At 45.1% G+C, this 19220-nt stretch overlaps 1 protein-coding gene across 4 annotated transcripts in view; it reads right to left on the reverse strand.

Moving 5' to 3' along the window:
* Window positions 1-7000, reverse strand: part of C1PH16orf78 (chromosome 1p C16orf78 homolog) — a 598571-nt gene extending 591571 nt beyond the window's left edge. Inside the window, exon 1 of one of the 4 annotated variants that reach the window (XM_069649671.1) lies at window positions 6650-7000. In XM_069649671.1, coding sequence (XP_069505772.1) covers window positions 6650-6754 — 105 coding nt within the window. In that variant the 5' untranslated portion in view covers window positions 6755-7000. The remainder of the gene's footprint in view (window positions 1-6649) is intronic. The other 3 variants (XM_069649646.1, XM_069649662.1, XM_069649652.1) reach the window with 3 other exon arrangements.
* Between the last annotated feature and the right edge of the window lie 12220 nt (window positions 7001-19220).

Here is a 19220-nt window from a genome sequence, read left to right on the forward strand (position 1 = left end):
TCAAATTTGCTAATGTTATTCTTTTTTGGGCAATTTTAAATTGAAACTGGTGGAGAGTTATGTTTATTTGGGGCTATCGGACCGCCATAATTGCAATTGGAATAGCCAGGTAGAGAACAGTTCAAATACTTTGACCAGGCAGCATTAATATTCCTTATTGAGGAAGGAGTATCTCCCCTGCCATGGAAAAGTATAGAATGCAGGCTGTTCCTGCTGCGGGATTTGGAGCTGAACTATGGGGGTACTATGTGGCTGCATTGATGGACCTTCCTCTCCTGTCGAGTGACCCCCTCCGGTTAGGCCATAATTATAAACCTGTCTTGAGGGACCCATATGGCAAATGTTTTTTTAATGAGTTATGTAAACAATCGTTGGGAAAAAAGGTTGTGCTAGAAGTTTGGTAGTTTGAAAGTGTTTTTTTGTTATTGGAACCGTTCCTGATTAGGAATCCTCCCGGTTCGTTATTCTGTTGCTGGATAGAATAAGGACTGTGTAGACAAGTGAACATTTTGTACCACTTAATCCTTTATATATTTCCTTAAGGAGACGTTTTCTAAAACGAGGTCTGTTGTTGCAGCCTACAGCAGAGGCGTTGCTAGGGGGGGGGCTAAGGGGACTATAGCCCCTGGTCTTTTGGTTGTAGCCCCGGATAGAATCTCAAGAGCTACAGCCAAAAGACTAGCTAGCCCCCAGTCCCAACAGTTCCGACATCAGCGTAGCTCCGGGTCTTTTCCAGACACCTCTGGCCTACAGGCTGCTGAAAATAACAACGGATGAACATTGTGTATTTAAATCAATGAGGTATTTACCTTCTGCTTGGATTTTGTGTGCAAAATGGTTAAAATGGCTTTGCCGAAATAAAAGACTTCGGTACACACATACAATTATGAACATTTACAAAAAAACAACTGTGATGTGCTTGTCACTGGTATCCAGTAATAACCCAATGAGAGCCAAGGGGCACACATGTCTGAACTGACGGAAAGTACTCTGTGCGCACACGGATAAGGAGACGAAAACGAAGGTGGAAGAGGTGAATGATAGAATAGAGAGATGCTGAGCTAGGTACATGGCAGATGCATGGTGTCATGCAGAATAATAGAGAGATGCTGAGCTAGCTACATGGCAGATGCATGGTGTCATGCAGAATAATAGAGAGATGCTGAGCTAGCTACATGGCAGATGCATGGTGTCATGCAGAATAATAGAGAGATGCTGAGCTAGGTACATGGCAGATGCATGGTGTCATGCAGAATAATAGAGAGATGCTGAGCTAGCTACATGGCAGATATCATGCAGAATAATAGAGAGATGCTGAGCTAGCTACATGGCAGATGCATGGTGTCATGCAGAATAATAGAGAGATGCTGAGCTAGCTACATGGCAGATGCATGGTGTCATGCAGAATAATAGAGAGATGCTGAGCTAGGTACATGGCAGATGCATGGTGTAATGCAGAATAATGGAGAGATGCTGAGCTAGCTACATGGCAGATGCATGGTGTCATGCAGAATAATAGAGAGATGCTGAGCTAGGTACATGGCAGATGCATGGTGTAATGCAGAATACACAGTTCGCACAACGCATGGAAAGAAAAACATAGTCAAAAACAAAAACGATAGTGACATTCATTCAAAATGAAGACAATGAAAAGGAAGAAGGCTGCTTCAAAATGTAATCTTTTTTTCTAAAACAAATCCCATATTAATGAAATGAAAAACCCATTATAAAGGGATTGTTTACAGGATTTAGAATTTGACATTTGTAAATGTGCAGGAATATACATCACATGCAGGAAACATGGTAAAGATATCTGACTAGGCCTCATGAGACACAAGAAAGGAATCCGTTTAAAAGAAGTGCACCCAGCGGGTGGACATAAACTTAGGATATTCAGGGTTATGAGGTGTTTCCAATGGTTTATGCTAACACTGTATTCTTTGATAATTAGTTGCTCAAGGCTCAGCTTTAGGCTGATGGGTCTACTGGTGTGCCTCCATTTTATTATGCCCATTCACAATGCCCATTCGCTTCTTAAAAAAAAAACATGCAAGGACATTATTTTATAAAATTGAAGTATCAGGGCTAATTTGCATATGTATTTTGTTTGTTTTGGTTTTAGTGTCTTCATTATCATTGACCACGCTATTTTTAATAATATTAAACTCGTTTTTTACATCTTAATTTTTACCTCTTTGTCTTTAATAAGGGGTAGTTTTCATGGGATAGTATAACAAAGAACTGTATTAAATTAATATACAAGGACGGGAAGTAGAACCTTGGGGGTGCGATAGATGAAAATGGATGTGGCCATGATGTTTAATGGAGAGACTAGGGGCAGAATTCACACAGAGGTTTCCAATGGGGTTTTGCCATTTTTTTTTTTTTTTTTTTTTTTTTTTTTTTTTTTTTGCGTTTAATTGTTTTACAATTTTTGCAAAAACTTTCTGTTGGCTGTTGTTTTTCCGACATTTCTATTGCGAATCCTTGATTGGTGAAATTGAAGTTCTCCCTGTTTCTATATTTCTTTCTTTAAAGTCCATGGCCCTCATTACGACCCTGGCGCTAAGGGGTTTGCGCCAGCGTTAGCTGCGCCGACCCCTTACCGCCAACTACGAGTTCCCATAGCGCCATGGTCATTTTTCCGCCCGCTTCTTGCGGGCGTAAAAATCCATGGCGCTATGGGACCTCGGTGTTAATTACGCCACCGTAGTGTACGGTGGCGTAATTAACACCTTCCCCACTCCCATTGAGCCCTATGGGGCCGAAATGGGAATGGGGAAGGGTAAATGGGTCAATGGGGACTTACCGCCCCGCCGACCTCGGAATGGGGCGGTAAGTCCGCCATCCGCCATGGCGTAAAGGGACTTTGCGCCATGGCGGAAAAGTCCGCCGATGGCGGAAAAAATCCGCCAGGGTCGTAATGAGGGCCCATGTGTTTTTTTTTTTTGTTTTGCCATTATGAAACGCTTCTGTGAATTAGGCCCTGGATTGGGAGCAACATGGATATAACGGAGAGATGTAAAGGCTACAGAGAAGGTGTAGCTGTGAGAGTGAGAGGAAAACGCAGGGCATGGCAAAAAGACTGCATTGTGTACATGGGCGGACTGGGAACCGAAAGAGGCTCTGCAAATATTTTTCAAAGTGGCCCCATATTACACATGTTCGCAAGCCCAACCCTTTTCCTATGAGGACATTTAGAAATACGACACAAAAGAGGCCCAGTGTGCAGAGGCCTACCAGGAAATTCGCCTTCTGTAGATTTGAAAAGGGGTGTTGGGCAGGGAGGACGCCAAGTCAACTCTTTCCTCCATAGTGAAACCTAATAAGACTTTTTATTTTGTGGTAAAACAGTGTCTCCTTTCAGTATAAAATGTTTAAATTGTGAAGAAAACTTGCAGGAAACATGCATAAGTATCTCCAAAAGCATTCGATTAATGGTGAGAAGGGAGAGTTAAGACTTTTAGTTTACACAATCATTTTGGACTATGTGAGCTGCTGTTCAAGAGGTTGACAATGGCCACAAACTACGTAAATATTTGGATTAAGCCCATTAAACATGTATGGAAATGGAAACAGCACACAATTTAATTTAATTCCAAAAATATAGCTATATCTAGGAAACAAACTATTGCATTTCCCACTACAGTTCTGCCTTGGTTTGATAGAGTAACAAAACACTGTGGCTGCATGGCGTGATTTATATGTGCTTCTCCACGTGTGTATCCGTTCTTCCAAAAGTATGTTTTCTTAAGCGGAGAAAAGCTCGTAGCAATACCGTATACCAATACACCGAACGCGAAAAGGCAGCACTTAAATTCTTCTAATATGTTTTTACTGCAGATGCCCACTGGCGATAATCAGCTTTAAAGACGTGGTCAAGTAAAATAACCAGACCTACTTATTAAAGAATGGTTCTGGAACTGTAACAATTAGTGGCAAAAGTAATGGAAATGTTATTAGTAAAAAAATACTGGTAGACTCAGTTCCTTCTGGTCATACTCATCTATCATAGATGTCCAGTAAATAAATACCATCCCTGCCCCCTGGGCCTCACAGCACCTCAGACAGAGAGCTAATTTTGGCCGGTGGGGAGGTGGTGTAGTATCTCATTGTTATTGGTTATTATTTATGTATCTGTATTATGGTTTACATTGTTTGTGTATTCACATGTGCAGATGGGCTATAGATATAGAATATAGAATGTTCTAGGAAGGGAGGATGCTAGAATGCTAGAATATATTTGCTGGGAGAATAATGCACAGGAAAGGGTGAGTTATGTTCTGTAAATTGTGATGACCGGTGGGTTTCAATCCTCATACACGAATAAACCTTTCATACCATCAAACCTGTGTAAAAGGATATTTCAGGGGGGTTGTGCAACAAAGGCATTTTTAAAATGCCTTTGTTGTACAAACCTCCTACCTCCACTCGCCAAAATCATCTCAGACCAGCACAAACAAACACACACACACGCACACACATACACAACATACACACAGCAAGCACTCGCTGTCTCATTCTCAGTCACGAGCACCCATCATGCACTCACTCATAACACAAGCATACATGCATCCATACACATATTTAAATAATAACTAAATGAACCTACAAACACACACATTTACACAACATACACACAGCAAGCACTCTCTGTTTCAGTCACTCGAGTACCCATGATGCACTCACTCATAACGCAAGCATACATGCATCCTTACACATATTTAAATAATAAATAAACGTACATACACATTTACACAACATACACACAGCAAACACTCTCTGTTTCATCCACACGAACATTCATCGTGCGATCACTCATAACAGAAGCATACATGCATCCATACACATATTTAAATAAATAAATGAACATACAAACACACACATTTACACAACATGCACAGAGCAATCACGCTCTCATGCACACCAGCGCCCATCATCATACATTAATTCACCTAACAACACAAGCTTGCAGCATCCATACACATAATAACAAAAAAAATTAAAAAAGCAGAACATGAACAAACTTACCTTCTGCTGCAGGTCTTTTCTCACCAGTACCCAGGCCCCTGCTAGCACAAACAGGAATCAGGAAGCTTCTTGCCTAAGCATGGGTGACAAGACGCCCCACTCCAGCCTGCTCTGTATGCATGTGCAAGGAGGTACAGGAGCGCCCCCTTGGACATACAGACATGCAGTTCCCCAGCCAGCATTTCCAATGACCCATGTGAGGCTGGGGAACCAAACATCCCCAGTCTTGCAAGGCTCATTGAGCTTGCATGACTAGGGAACTTTTACTTTGAAAAGGAAACCATGTTTCCCTTTGACAGTTAAGAGCACTCCCTTAGATGAAAAAAACAGCAGAGGGAGTGCTCGTATTTCACGAGGCTGGCTACTCCATAATGGGGTATAGGGGGCCAAGACCCGATGGGTCGATGCTCCCTCGCCCATTATGGACGAGCTGCCCCTGCTCGGTCTGCTACACGTTCAGGGTCTATGAAACCGTAGGAAAGGGTAGGTAGCAGGAGACACAGGTATATATGTAGGACATTGGATTCCCCCACATCCATCCTACCAGTCTTCCTCACTCAACTCCCAACAGTACCTTTTCGAACCCAGGAGCTCACAGGTCCCACATAAAAGTAGAAACTCTGACATCAAACCACACAGGCACGCTCGTCACATTACTACTACACAGTTAAAGAATTATGTTGTTTCCTAATAAAACATTATCATTAGGTATATTTCAGGTAAGTGCAGCCCAAGGCACGTGGGTCCTGATTCACAAAACACTTTGCAATAGGATTTTCTTTTAAACGCAACCTTGATACGCAGAAGAATTGTGTTTCTAATTGCACGTGGATGGGAGTCAAATCTTCTTGGTTGTTGACTACTTCTGACAGTAATTCAATAAGCATTTTGGTAGAGGAAGTCTTAAAATTCCATACCTAATAATTTGGAAGTCATTCCTTTTTAGTGAAAGTCACAATCCTTCGATGATTGGGAATAAATCACTTCCCTGATTAAAAGAAACATGAAATCAGCACTTATTTAGGAAACAGGCAAAGTTCTCTTATATTCTGTGTTCCAGTGTGGCATGAAAAGGGTGAACAACATAGCAAATTAATTTGTAGAAACCTCCAATTTGGTCCCAGTGTGTTGAGGAGGAGCTTGTGAAATGAGCAAGGAAAGCGAAAAGGCCATCAGCAACTTTAGGAGCACAGTAATCTATGGAGGTGGTTTACTTCCTGGCTACTGTTCTGTAGAAGTTGTTTGGCTTTTTTAGACTTAAAACCTTCCAGAAAGGCTTTTATAAAGCACTGTCTGTTGATAAGTAAGTCAATTACTTCTACCAATCAGGTGTGGTCAAGACTATTAACGATGTTGCTGCAGAGCAGATGAGATTGTTTGTTTTTTCCAACATTTCTTTCTGGAAAAATGGCTCTGTAAAAACATGGTAACAGATGTGACTTTGTGAGACCTCAGGCAAATTAGTTTGGCTCCTCAGCCCACTGAAAAAAAATTCGCAGCACATACATGCAAGTTAGCACCTCTGTTAAGGGAGTTCAAAATACATCTGAGCACTTAACATTTATAATGAGCACAGCTTGGAAAGGTGAACACATTATGATCACAGTTCAGTACTCACATGAAAGGATTCTCTTTCATTTGTCACTCGTAAGGTCTTGGCTTGCCTGCTGTCTAACCAGTCTATCACCACGCTACCAGGTTTCTTCCTGCCGGCACTGGACATGTTACGGCAGGAGACACCCAGAAGCAGGATCTTTTCTATAAGAATCCACGCTTCCCCAAGGAAGCGGGGCTGCCCATTATCACGTCATGGCTGCAGGGTGGGCTGGAAGGGGACCCATGTTGGAGGAAGTTTGGTCAAGGGAGCAATCTGCAGTAACTGTCACCAGACCTCTTACTCCCCTCAGTGCCGGCGCCAGTCTAGCAACTGCTTAAGAAGCTGCCTCCTAGCAACCAGAATGCAAACATTGAGCTTCAAAGATATTATGACATCACAGGGAAGCAGATAAGTGGAATGTAAGATCACCTGTAAGATCACCCGTAACTTGTCAGCAGCTCAGGGTAGAGTGGCCATAATGGAAGGACACTGTTGTTCAGACATTGTTACTGTTCCTATGTGTTATCTCAATCTTGTTGTACTCCTGTTAAATGTTGAACTTTTTTCAATCTGTAACATCTGCCAACTAAACTTCCCTCCTAGAATTGAAGTGAGGCAAATTAAAAGTGATCAATTAACCAGGCAAAATAACTATTGGCATGGGGTGACTCTGTTAAAGTCAATGTATCCTGTATGGTCCACAGAAATCGGGAGTTTCAACTGGCTGTGTGTAGTCACATGATCCTCAACTTTCATAAAACATGACCCTGCTACGGCATTCTTGATTAACGGAAGACTGGCTACCCATTGGGTACCCTCGCAGAGCAATTGTATTGAGCCATTGCAATGTGTCAAAGTACAGACAAAAAGGCGGAGTCATACAGCAATATATACTACTTGTGGAACCCAAGAAAGATACACATCCAACACGAAGTCCAACACAAAGCACAAGGCAAATCAACATTGAATTATAATATCAGAGTACAGAGCGTCCAATAGAGCACTGTATATTAAGACATCCTCAAACTCTCAGATGAGCTTACCTCCAACAAGGTGGGACCAAAGCAGTCCTGTTCTTAATTGGCATGTTAAGAAGTAAAGGAGCGCAGTGTAATACAATCAGCCTCCTCCATGGGAACCAAGCATCCGAGAGAAGGGATTTCTCAGGTAGATATACCCCATCACAACACTTCTGCACCTGCAGGACACCAGCAATCCTATTGACATGTCAAGGACAACTCATTTTTAAGGTGCCTTTGGGAGAGAAGGTGAATCCATGGCTGAGGGCACAGGACAGCCGCCTATTGGCTACCAGATTTATCAGGAACTACCTGGCTACCAAGAAGGGTCTTATAATGAACTGATCCAAAGTGAAACTGGACAGGGAGGCCAGGTTCAGCCCCTTCCTGCAAGCTAGCTATTGTTGATGACCCACAAGGTGTGGGTCATGGGGAGAATTACCATTTGAAAATATTGGTCCATGTCAGAGCACAAAGAAAACAGCTAAAATGGGCCCAGGGCAGACTGACCTACACCAGTATAGTAGCCTTGCCAATACATCTCAGTTCCATAGCCAGCAGAAGTGTTCCAGGCTGGTGTAGGCTCCATGATCTACATGCATAAGCCCTGCAAAGTTGGTGACCCTCCAACATGCAAAATCACACTCCACTCAAGAAAAACCAATCTTCGCTGCCTATCTTTGAAACAATCCCTTCCCTCCTCCTGCCAAGATCAAACAGGATTCCCCTGGCAGACCTATCCATCCCATGCTTGTAGGCAGTCTACACAGACTGAAACACAGATACACACACAAAGGAAGAGCATGGAAAACCTCCAGCTATGAAGTATGAGTGTTTCCTGGTTTAGGAAAAAGCAACATGATAGTCGCCCTGTGTCAGAGACAGTTTTTCACTTTTATCAAAATAATGCTTTAAGCTAGTTGAACCAGGGCTCAAGTCGAGCGTACATGTGGGTGGACAGAGTCCCCCACTTTTTTCAGAGGGCACCTTGATATGCTAATTTCTGGTGATCCCACATTCCATTGGTATGTTAATGAGTCCCCCCCACTTTCTTTTAGGACTTGACCCCTGAGTTGATCACTGTGTTCAGGGCTGTACTGGGAACTAAAAGAGGCCCTGGAAATAATTACTGGGGACCAAAAGAGGCCCTGGAAATAAAGTTCAAAGTGGCCCTGTATGACACCTTTTCAGCAAGCCCAATGCTTTTCCCATGAGAAAATTTGAAAATACCACAGAAAAGAGGCCCAGGGTGCAGAGGCCCACCGGGAAATCTCCAATGTTCCCTATGGGCCAGTCCACCCCTGACTGTGTTCACACTAACAATTTGGATGTGGATATATTTCTGTGTAGTGAAGGGGTTAAGCCTGGCAAAAAGTACCCCCTCAATAATACTGTATCAGTGTACACGAAACACAAAAGGACCCTCAAGAGATATGGTTGGAATTAAGTCACTTGTCCAAAGTGTAGACCTAGCGCTATTACAAGGATGCGTATGAATACAGGATATAGGGGATAAATCGATATTGACGGAATTACTGCCACTTTTACCCCAATGCAGAATTACAGACATGTCGCTAATTTCTCTTGCGGAATTACCACTGGCAGAATTACCCCCGGAGGAATTACTGCTGAGATCTGTCAGAATGAGCACCGGGGCTAATTCCACCAGTGGAATTAATACCAGAACCAGAAATGGTATTTCCACCATATTACAAATTGAAAAACAGCTGAATTACCACTGAAAATCAGCAATAACTCAGCCACTAACACAGTGCAGTTAGCTCCACCGAAAAGGTTGTAGTGATGGAAATCAAGCCACAGGTACACCCAATCCACTCAGGAGGAGAATATAAGGCCCACACCTTCCCCAAACACACATCCAAGCAACATGCAGCCACAAGCAGATGTAATTTATGGGATCCACAAACTACTATTATTCATCCAGCTACAGCAGCATGCAGGACCACAACAGGGAAGGAGACAACACGCACCACAAAGGCTCAGGAGACGTGTCTGCCCAGCCCCTTGTACATTGACAAACAACCAATTAGTGACACTCTATCGCTTGGACCGTCCCACCATCACAGACCTGCTCACCTTGATCGAGGCTGATCTCCAGAGCATCATTTCAATCAGAACTGCCATCCCCTCCCCCGGTAAAGCTTGTCTCCTTCCTACACTGCTGTGCCACTCGCAGATTCCAGCACACTTTTTTAAATGTTGCATGTGAAGTCCCATACAACTTTTTCATGCCCATCAGCACATCTTCATGCCACCACCAAGGCACAGGTGCATGCAGCAAAGGCATCTTTCAACGCCATTTCCCAGTTCCCCAACACACAGCGGCAGTTGATTCAACACATATGGCATTAGTGCCCACCAGGCAATGGAGCAGGCATACCGGAACAGGAAACAGATCCATTCCATGAATGTCCAAATGACATGTGATGCCGACCTCACAATCAGCCACTGCTGCGCCCGATACCTGGGTGCCACACATGATGACATGATACTGAGGAACAGCACCCTACCAGCGCATATTGACACACACACAGAGGACAGATTACCTGACTTGTGGGTAAGTAGTAATACTCAATCTGATAAAGACACAGCACTGTGACACACATGGAGAAGGGAATGAGAAGTAATGTGAGCAAACTACAAGTCCCATAATTCATCACCAAGAAAGTAATGAGTATGTAATGAGCCATGACAGACTTACCCCAGTAAAGATACTGACCTCTGGTGACTCCACAGGACATCCTAGCATGCAAGGTAGCAGAACACAATTAATGGCATCAAGCAAGGCACCTGTCAAAGCCATTTCCTGGCAATGCATGGTCATAGGGCGGTACATGGCTTATCGCCATCTCCATAGTGCCAACTGCATGGGTGACGTCAGCGCATAGACAAACACATGGTGAATGATGTTGCATACACTGTGAATTACTGAACGTGCACTGTGTAGGCCAAAGCCCCTCCACCACAATTGATGTAAGGTGTGTCATCCACATGCACAGATGAGCACACATAATCCAACCTCAGAATAGACACCTATTCATGTATCTAGACAGCCAAACGGCCATGTCTAACATTGTACATTTGATTTCTTGTAGGTGACACAGGCTATCTGCAGTTGCCCTGACTGATGACTCCTGTGAGGAACCCTGGTACACCACAGGAGGCTGCCTATAATGAGGCCCACAAGAGGACCAGCACATGCATGGAGTGCACATTCAGAGTGCTGAAGGCTAGATTCAGGTGCATCCACCACACAGGTCGTGCACTCATGTACAGCCCTGAGAAAGTGGATACAATTGTAGTCATATGTACAATGCAGAACAACATGTGCATACGAAGAAACATACAAATGTCTCCAGATGAGGACTATTCCACCCCTGGCTTTGATGAGGAAGGTGTTGCAGGTGAATACTGGGCACTTCAGGATATTTGTGGGGAGGTGAGGGAAGGACGATGTCAGTCAGGACCTCATGGACAACTTTATTTGACTTAGCACATATGCACCTTTGACGTCACTGATGATTCACTGAATGCACATGTATCACCACCATACAATAAACACAGTAAATATTGTCTATACTCAACAATGATTTATTTTCAAATCAACAAACCCTGATCCCCAACACCTTCACCCACTCCACACCCTGATCCCCAACTCCATCACCCACCTAACACCCTGGCCCTCAGCTCTATCACCCACCCCACAGCCTGATCCCTATCTCGGTTACATACCCCACAACCTCAGTCTGTTACTTGTGCTTATATCCTCATTGCCGGATACCTGCCTGCCTGCTCTGCATGGTCATTCTTGTGCTCTTAGTGCTCGAAGTGGAGGGCACGTTGATATGACAAGGTGGAGGGGAAGGACCACATGAGTGAGAAGCTGCGTAGGGGGCAGGAGCCCAGTGAGAAGTGTCTCACAGGTGAACATGGAGAACTTGAATTGGATGAGGCAGACTCAGATTCCACAGTGGCAGTTGGTGCAGTGGGCTGGGCCCATGCCTGGATGTTGTCAGCTCTTGGGCGGGTGTGTTGTACTCCTGAGTCCCCAGCAGTGGTGGGGCGTGCCTGTCTTGCGAGTGAAGCAGCAGCCTCTATAATGGCCAGAGTAGGAGGTTGAATAGTGGCCGGTGTGTGGTACTGTCCCCTTGGATTTGTTTGTTTTTGTGACTCTACTCTTCCTGGCTGAGTCATGGCCTGTGGCCGTTGTAGCGCTTGCTGGTGCCAGTGTGCTCGAGGTACTGACACCTTCCGAGGGTTCTTGGGTGTCTTGTGTGCCTGTTGGGAGACATGAAAGTATGCGTCAATACCTTGATGGAAATGTGTTAGGTGCGTTGTCATGTAGTGGTGTGTGTACTATGGTGTCGCAGGGGTTCCATGTGTTAAGATCGCGGAAAAAATGGCTGTTTACACAAAAAAATGCAGCAAAAAGGCAGTGGTTTTGCCAGCACAGTCCATGTAACGGATGCAGGGGACACCCCCGCAACCGCTGCCCTCCTTAAATGGTATAATGGGGTACACCTTTACTGGGTCAAACCACAGCATTTTTGCCACAATTTTTGTTACAGACAAAATTTTTGTCGCAATTTTATTACTGCATACTGTCACAGGGTGCTAGGCATCGAGGCGTGCATACTTCATGTGACTGACAATATGGCAGTTTACAGAATTGATTGATGTGCGTACTTATGTACAGTGTGGCGGTCAGGCTAAACCCCCCTTACACCACAAACATATGCGGGGGAGATCCGACACACCCCCCATATTAGCATTATATTACAACCCCACCATATATATATATATATATATATATATATATATATAGTGTAATGGAGGAGGTCTAAAAAAGGTCGCCATTTTCGGCCATTGTACTTGGGAGGGCGACATTTTGGCTCATTACCTTAGGGTCATGCCTTGCTTGGACCGTGCACTCATGTGCATCACTGACATGCAGGGCCAGTTGTGCGCATGTAGGTCAGGACGGATGTTGCTTACGTATCCTGTAGTACTGTCAGCTGAGGGGTCCCCTTCTACTGGTGGAGTCATGACGACATAAGGTTGGACAATTTCTCCACAGGGACCTTGCAGCTACTGGTCAGTTACACTGTTATTTTGAGACACACATCCAGTGGTGTTATTTCGTCTGTTATGATATGGCATTTATAACGCGCCTATACACAGGTGTTTCAAGGCGCGACGAGGCAAGGAAGGGGGAACAGAGGGAGGACAGAGACAACGATCTTACTAGGCCAAGTGACATTGAGATTGCGCAAGTGCAGGGGAGGGGAAAAGTGTCAGGGGAAAGGGGAGAGGGCTGTGCTGTACATGCGATCAAAACAATAACAAGAAGTGCAGCCAGCAGGTGGCAACTGCAAGGGTACGTGCACAGAGCAGGTGTCCAAATGTGCAGGTAGGGGGACTGTAGGTTACAGATACAGACCCAAGTATAAGGGTTACTGGGAGGCAGTGCGGGTGTGAAACTGGGCGGGCAGGGACTTGGGCCCGAAATCAGAGGGTAGCCAGGTGACCAGTGCAGTATCAAACAGGAAATCAGTGGGAGAGCGGAAGAGAGAAGGTACAGACAACTTTTTTGCTGCAATTTTATTACTGCATACCGTCACAGGGTGCTAGGCCTCCAGGCGTGCATACTTCATGCGACTGACAGTATGGCAGTTTACAGAATTGATTGATGTGCGTACTTATGTACAGTGTGGGGGTCAGGATAAACCCCCCTTACACCACATACATATGCGGGGGGAGACCGCCGCACCCTTCCATATTACCATTATATTACAACCCCACCACATACATCTAAAGTGTAAGGGGGGGTTTAAAAAATAAGTTGGCATTTTCAGCCATCGTAATTGCGAGGGCGACATTGTGACCCATTACCTGGGGCTCATGCCTTGCTTGGACCGTGCACTCATGTGCATCACTGACATACAGTGCCAGTTGTGCACATGTAGGTCAGGACAGATGTTGCTTATGTATCCTGTAGTACTGTCAGCTGAGGGGTCCCCTACTAGTCGTGGTGGAGTCATGACGACATAAGGTTGGACAATTTCTCCATGGAGACCTTGCAGGTACTGGTCAGTTACAGTGTTATTTTGAGACACACATCCAGTGGTGTTATTTGGTATGATATGATATGATATGGCATTTGTAAAGCGCCTATACATAAGTATTTCGAGGCGCGACGAGGCAAGGAAGGGGGAACAGAGGGAGGATAGAGACACCGATCTTACTAGGCCAAGTGACATTGAAATTGCACAAGTGCAGAGGAGGGGGAGGGGAAAAGTGCCAAAGGAAAGGGGAGAGGGCAGTGCTGTACATGGGATCAAAACAATGACAAGAAGTGCAGCCAGCAGGTGGCAGGTGCAAGGGAAAGTGCAGACAGCAGGTGTCCAAAGGTGCAGGCAGGAGGTCTGTAGGGTTACTGGGAGGTAGTGCAGGTGTGCAACTGGGCGGGCAGGGACCTGGGCCCGAAATCAGAGGGTATCCAGGTGACCAGTGCAGTATCAAACAGGAAATCAGCAGAGGAGAGGATAAGAGAAGGCAGAAGCAAAGAGGACAGTCTTGAGGTGCTTCCGGAACCGGAAATGGCTCTCCTCAAGTTTCAGAGAGGCAGGGAAGTTGTTCCAGAGGGAGGCCCCAGCCGAAGAAAGAGATCTACCACCAACACGTTGCTTGGAGAAGCGAATGACCCTGAGGGAGTTAGAGGTGGAGTAGCGAAGAGCTTGATTACGAAGGTATATGCAAAGAGAGAGTTTAAGGTATTGAGGACCCAGGACCCAGAAGGGCTTGTGGACAATGCAGAGGGTCTTGAACTTAATCCTTGGAGACACTTGGAGCCAATGCAGAGTTTTCAGTGCTGGAGAGATATGATGCCTGGGCTTGAGGCCAAGGCCAAGTCTTGCAGTCCTGTTCAGGATGAGGTGCAGAGCGTGGAGAGTAGAAGCAGGCAGATATAGAAAGAGGCTGTTGCAGTAGTCCAGCCTAGAGAGAACCAGAGCTCTAGAGGTAGTGAGCTTCTGGGGGAAGGAGAGGAAAGGAAGAATACTTCTGAGGAGGTGCAGTTGGTAGTTTGACTTCTTAGAGACGTCAGAGATATAATGAGAAAAGGCGAGTGTGGAGTCGAAGATGAGCCCAAGGTTCTTAGCCTCACCGGTGGGAGCAGGAAGAGGGCCAAGGGAGGCCGGCCAGAGAGTGACAGGAAAGGAGGATGCAGGTGTGCCGATGAGGAGAATCTCTGTCTTAATGGCATTAAGGCAGAGATTGTTGGCGGCATACCACTCCTGAATAGCATACAGACAGTCAGAGATGTGAGAAGAAGAGGTGGCAGAGGGGAGCCTTAAAACGAGCCGAGTGTCATCCCCATAGCACTGAAAGTTGGAACAGAGAGCAGCAATGCAGTGACCAAGAGGTTCCAGGGTTTGGTTGAACAGCCAGTAAGAGAGGTTAGACCCCTGGGAAACACCACATGCAGAGAGTTGATAGAGGAAAGGAAGGACCCAACTTGTACCTGGAAGGGTTGATCAGAGAGGAAAGAGGTAAGCCAGGCCAGGGCCTGATTAGTGATAGCCAGGTTATCACAGAGATGATTGCGCAAATGGCATGTTTGACAGTGTCAAAGGCAGGAGAGAGATCGAATAAGATAAGAACAGAAGGTTGATTAGAATCAACGTTATGGAGCAGGTCTTCAGAGATTTTCAGGAGAGCAGTTTCCATGATACTGGCTGCTCTCAAGCCGACTGATGGTCATGGAGACAACCAATTCAGTGTGAAGATTAAGCTGGGAGATGGCCAGCTTTTCCAGGAGTTTGCCCAAGAAAGAAGTAATGGAGATCGGATGATAGTGAGCCAGGCAGGACAGGTCGGCTGAGGGCTTCTTGAGAAGAGGGTGCACAAGAGAGTGCTTTAGGGGGGAAGGGACGTCTCCAGTGGTGAAGGAGTGGTTGCAGAAGTCAGTCAGAGCAGGAGCAAGGATGTTAATGTGTTCCTTGCTGGTTTTGGATGAACCGGGAAGAACCTTTTTTGATGGACCTGTTTCATATATCGGTCTAGAAACCTTGTCAGCGGAGAACAGAGGAAAGGAAGGGAAATAGGGAGGAGAGGTGGCCACAGGGGAGCCAGAGGTAGAGGAGATAGTAGAGGAAGGAGAAGGAGAGGACGAGAGGGTGGCACGATGTGGGTTTTAGAGATTAAATGAGAAGTCAGGGCCGTGCAGAGGGCCTGGGAGGGAACAGGAGAGGTGGAGACTGCAGCTGGATTGGCTAGCTCCTTCCTGATTGCTTGACATGTGCTTCATGTTTGATACCATGCTTGCTGTGGTGTCTCTGAATGAGTGATCGGGCAAGGGGTGGTTGTGATTGCTAATCTAGATGTGTGACAGTCCTTGTTACTTGCAGTTTGATGGTGGTTGTTTCGTAGGTCATGCCCTCATACTTCTACTTGGTTGGAATTTAAGGGAGATCATGGCTTCCATGACTCATGATGTAATGGTCTGCAATGTCACATGGTGGCAGTTTGTTTATGTCTACATGCTATTTGGATTGTTCTGCATTTGGCCCATCATTCACTAATGTACTCACCAGGTTCTCCCTGGCTGCTGGCTCTGACCTCCACCGAACCCACACCCTCCAGCACCTCATGTGGAGGATGCTGATGACCGTCTCCTACTAAGGGGTCAACTGTACAGGGTTTATTATTCCTCCACCTGTGGCATTCATCTCCCTGTGGTGGTTGGAAAATTGGGTGCAGACTCGTGCCTTAAGGCCGTTCCACCTCTTCTTCGTGTCATCAGTGTCCCGTGGGACCTATAGCCACAACCTTGGCCCTTATATCTGGTCTCGTGTTGTTGTGTCCCATAGAGCTCCTGCGAATGGGCCACTACCTGCTCCACTAGGACTGTTAGCTCCTGATAGCTGAATGTAATTTTCCCCACCCGCACATCAAGTACCTTTGACTTGCCTTTCCCTGCAGACATGATTGGGCTTTCCTCTGGGCATGGATGACACTCCACATTTCAATATTAAATGGACTGTGTTTTTAAATATGCCCACCGCAGTACTTCCTTTTACTGCAGTGATGTTATTTCCGGCATGCGTTAAGTACCCCAGTGGAATTAGTGCTGACTGACCCGGCGGTAACAGTAATTCCACTGAATATGGGCATATTTAGCATTGTGTAATTAGTTTTCAGTGGAAATGAATTACTGTTACCAGCAATGGTGGGTGCACTCCCCCGGCAAGTTGCAATACGGCAGTGATTCCGCCCGACACCACAGCAGTAATGGCAATTCGCAGAGACGGAGTCCCCACCATATTACTGCCAAACTCATACTGAGCCCCAATTTGTGTTTTAGAATGAATAGTCAAATATGTACCAGTTAGACCAACTAGATCCACCTCCACCATTTGTACGCTCAGTCCCCTGATTTACAAAATAACAATTTGAGGTTGTTGGTTTGCTTTTTAGGCCCAAGTTCTACACATTTTTTCTCTCGAAAATCAGTTGAGAATTAAACCATTGTCGCCACCGAAAAATATTTAGAGCATATCAATTTTTCTAAATGGCTGACATTGGATGCGCATCAGCGGGGGCAGACGTTACTTACCTATGGTAATCTGTTCCTACTTTAAACATTAGGCTGTGACCCATCCAGTGACATTTGAAGCATCCTTCTGTCTGCTTTATAGATGAAGTGGAGCGGATAAACTAATGGCATCTTGGGGACTGAAGTTTGTGGCCTGCATGGAGCAGGGGCTTTACAATATCTTAACGTCTGCACTCCTAAAGACCTGATTGGCTGACACATCGCCCCACGGTGCTAAGAATAGATAACATTCTTTGAATTATATTTTAATGATTTGCTTATGCATTGTCCATGTGCTTAAGTGGACGTGAAGCAGCTTTACATATTTCATTGGGAGGGGTAGCTCAGAGGCAAAATGTTTGTCTTGGAAGCAAGACAACGCATCACAAAACAGGTTTGAATCCCAATCCCGCGCTTAGAAACAAATCTCTGGTATTAAGAACATTATAAAAGAACAATTATAATTATATAAGCAACATCTTAATCACAGCGTCCATTAAACGGATTGCCCTCTATATTCATAATTAAAGAAATGGTCCCCAGCTAAACAACAACTTGTCTGACAGTGAATCAATGATATGCACCTAGAACGATTTGATCTGCAGTACTCGGATTCAGCTAAATCCATAGGCTTCACCCTAGACAATGGTTTGTCCTTCCAAAAATACATAGTCACTAAGGCCCAAATGGTCTGACTCCAAATCTACACTCTTCCACGTGACTTCCGGACCGTAGTGCAGGTTCTTGTGGTCTTGCATATTGATGGGGGAAATGCCCTGCTGATGGGACTCCCAGCCGCTCACTTTGCTCCACTAAAAGCAGTCCATCACACTGAAGCACATCTTATTACAGGTACGCAGACATTAGACCAAATCACCTAGATCCTACGAGAACTACATTGGCTTCCTCTCCAGGCCACGATACTGTTTGAGACTGATTGCATCATCTACAAAGCAATCACAAATAGCACACAAGTGTATCTGGTTGCTCAGCGCCACATATCTGGTGGCAGATGCTCCTTACACAGCAAATTGACCAATCGGCTCAATTCACAACTCGCCCAAAAAGAGAGGACCCACAAACAAACCTTCTACTTGCATGCACCTACCCTTTTGAAGTTGAACTTGATCCCGATATCGGCTTGGAATGCCCCCTCTATTGTCCAATTTTGCAAATCTCTCAAATGTGGCTTTTTCAACATCTCCTGATCAAGGACTAATCCCAGTGGATGTACATACCAGTGCACAAACTGTAACTCACAGTACCACACTACTTTTAAAGGATGACTGTCCGTATGCTGCCTACCCACACCCTGCACATAGCTCTGATGCTCTCAAGTTAGATATGTGCTTTAAACAATACAAAATGCATGTTTTTAGGTCTAGATGGATACAGCCTGATTTCTTGTTCATCTAATGAATACACATCATCAGGGGATCAGATGACAATCATAGGACTAGTGAAAAAAAACGAATTCTGATTGGTCCACTGTGTGTTGGCTTTCTAATTGCAAATCAACATTGTGCATTGTAAATCACATTTTCCTTTTCATTACTTGAGATGGTGTTGCACAGTGTGTAGACACTACAACAAGAGCATTTTTGTTTTTATCTGATGGAAGGTGAGTACTGGAAATAGCAATGGAAGAAACACTGCTTGCTTGTCTTATGCGCCCCAGAAACCAGAACATAAAATATGAATAGTTAAAGTACTTATATCACAGCTCTTTGCATATCAAAGTAGCTACTAGAAAATCCCACTGCTAACCTCAACAGACCTGTCATCTACTGGCCCTTTTTTCCCTTTTCGCGAACTCATCACCTACTTGGGGATCAACAAACTCTGTGACGCCCCTCCAATCCAGACTCTGTAGCAGCCAATCCATGGCAGAGGGCCTGAAGTACATCTAACTTTCTCAATAGTACTCATCACTCAAAACTCTCACAAATTCTAATCT

This window comes from Ambystoma mexicanum, chromosome 1p (assembly GCF_040938575.1).
Source record: "Ambystoma mexicanum isolate Mex_15411 chromosome 1p, UKY_AmexF1_1, whole genome shotgun sequence".
NCBI classification, from domain to species: Eukaryota; Metazoa; Chordata; class Amphibia; order Caudata; family Ambystomatidae; genus Ambystoma; species Ambystoma mexicanum.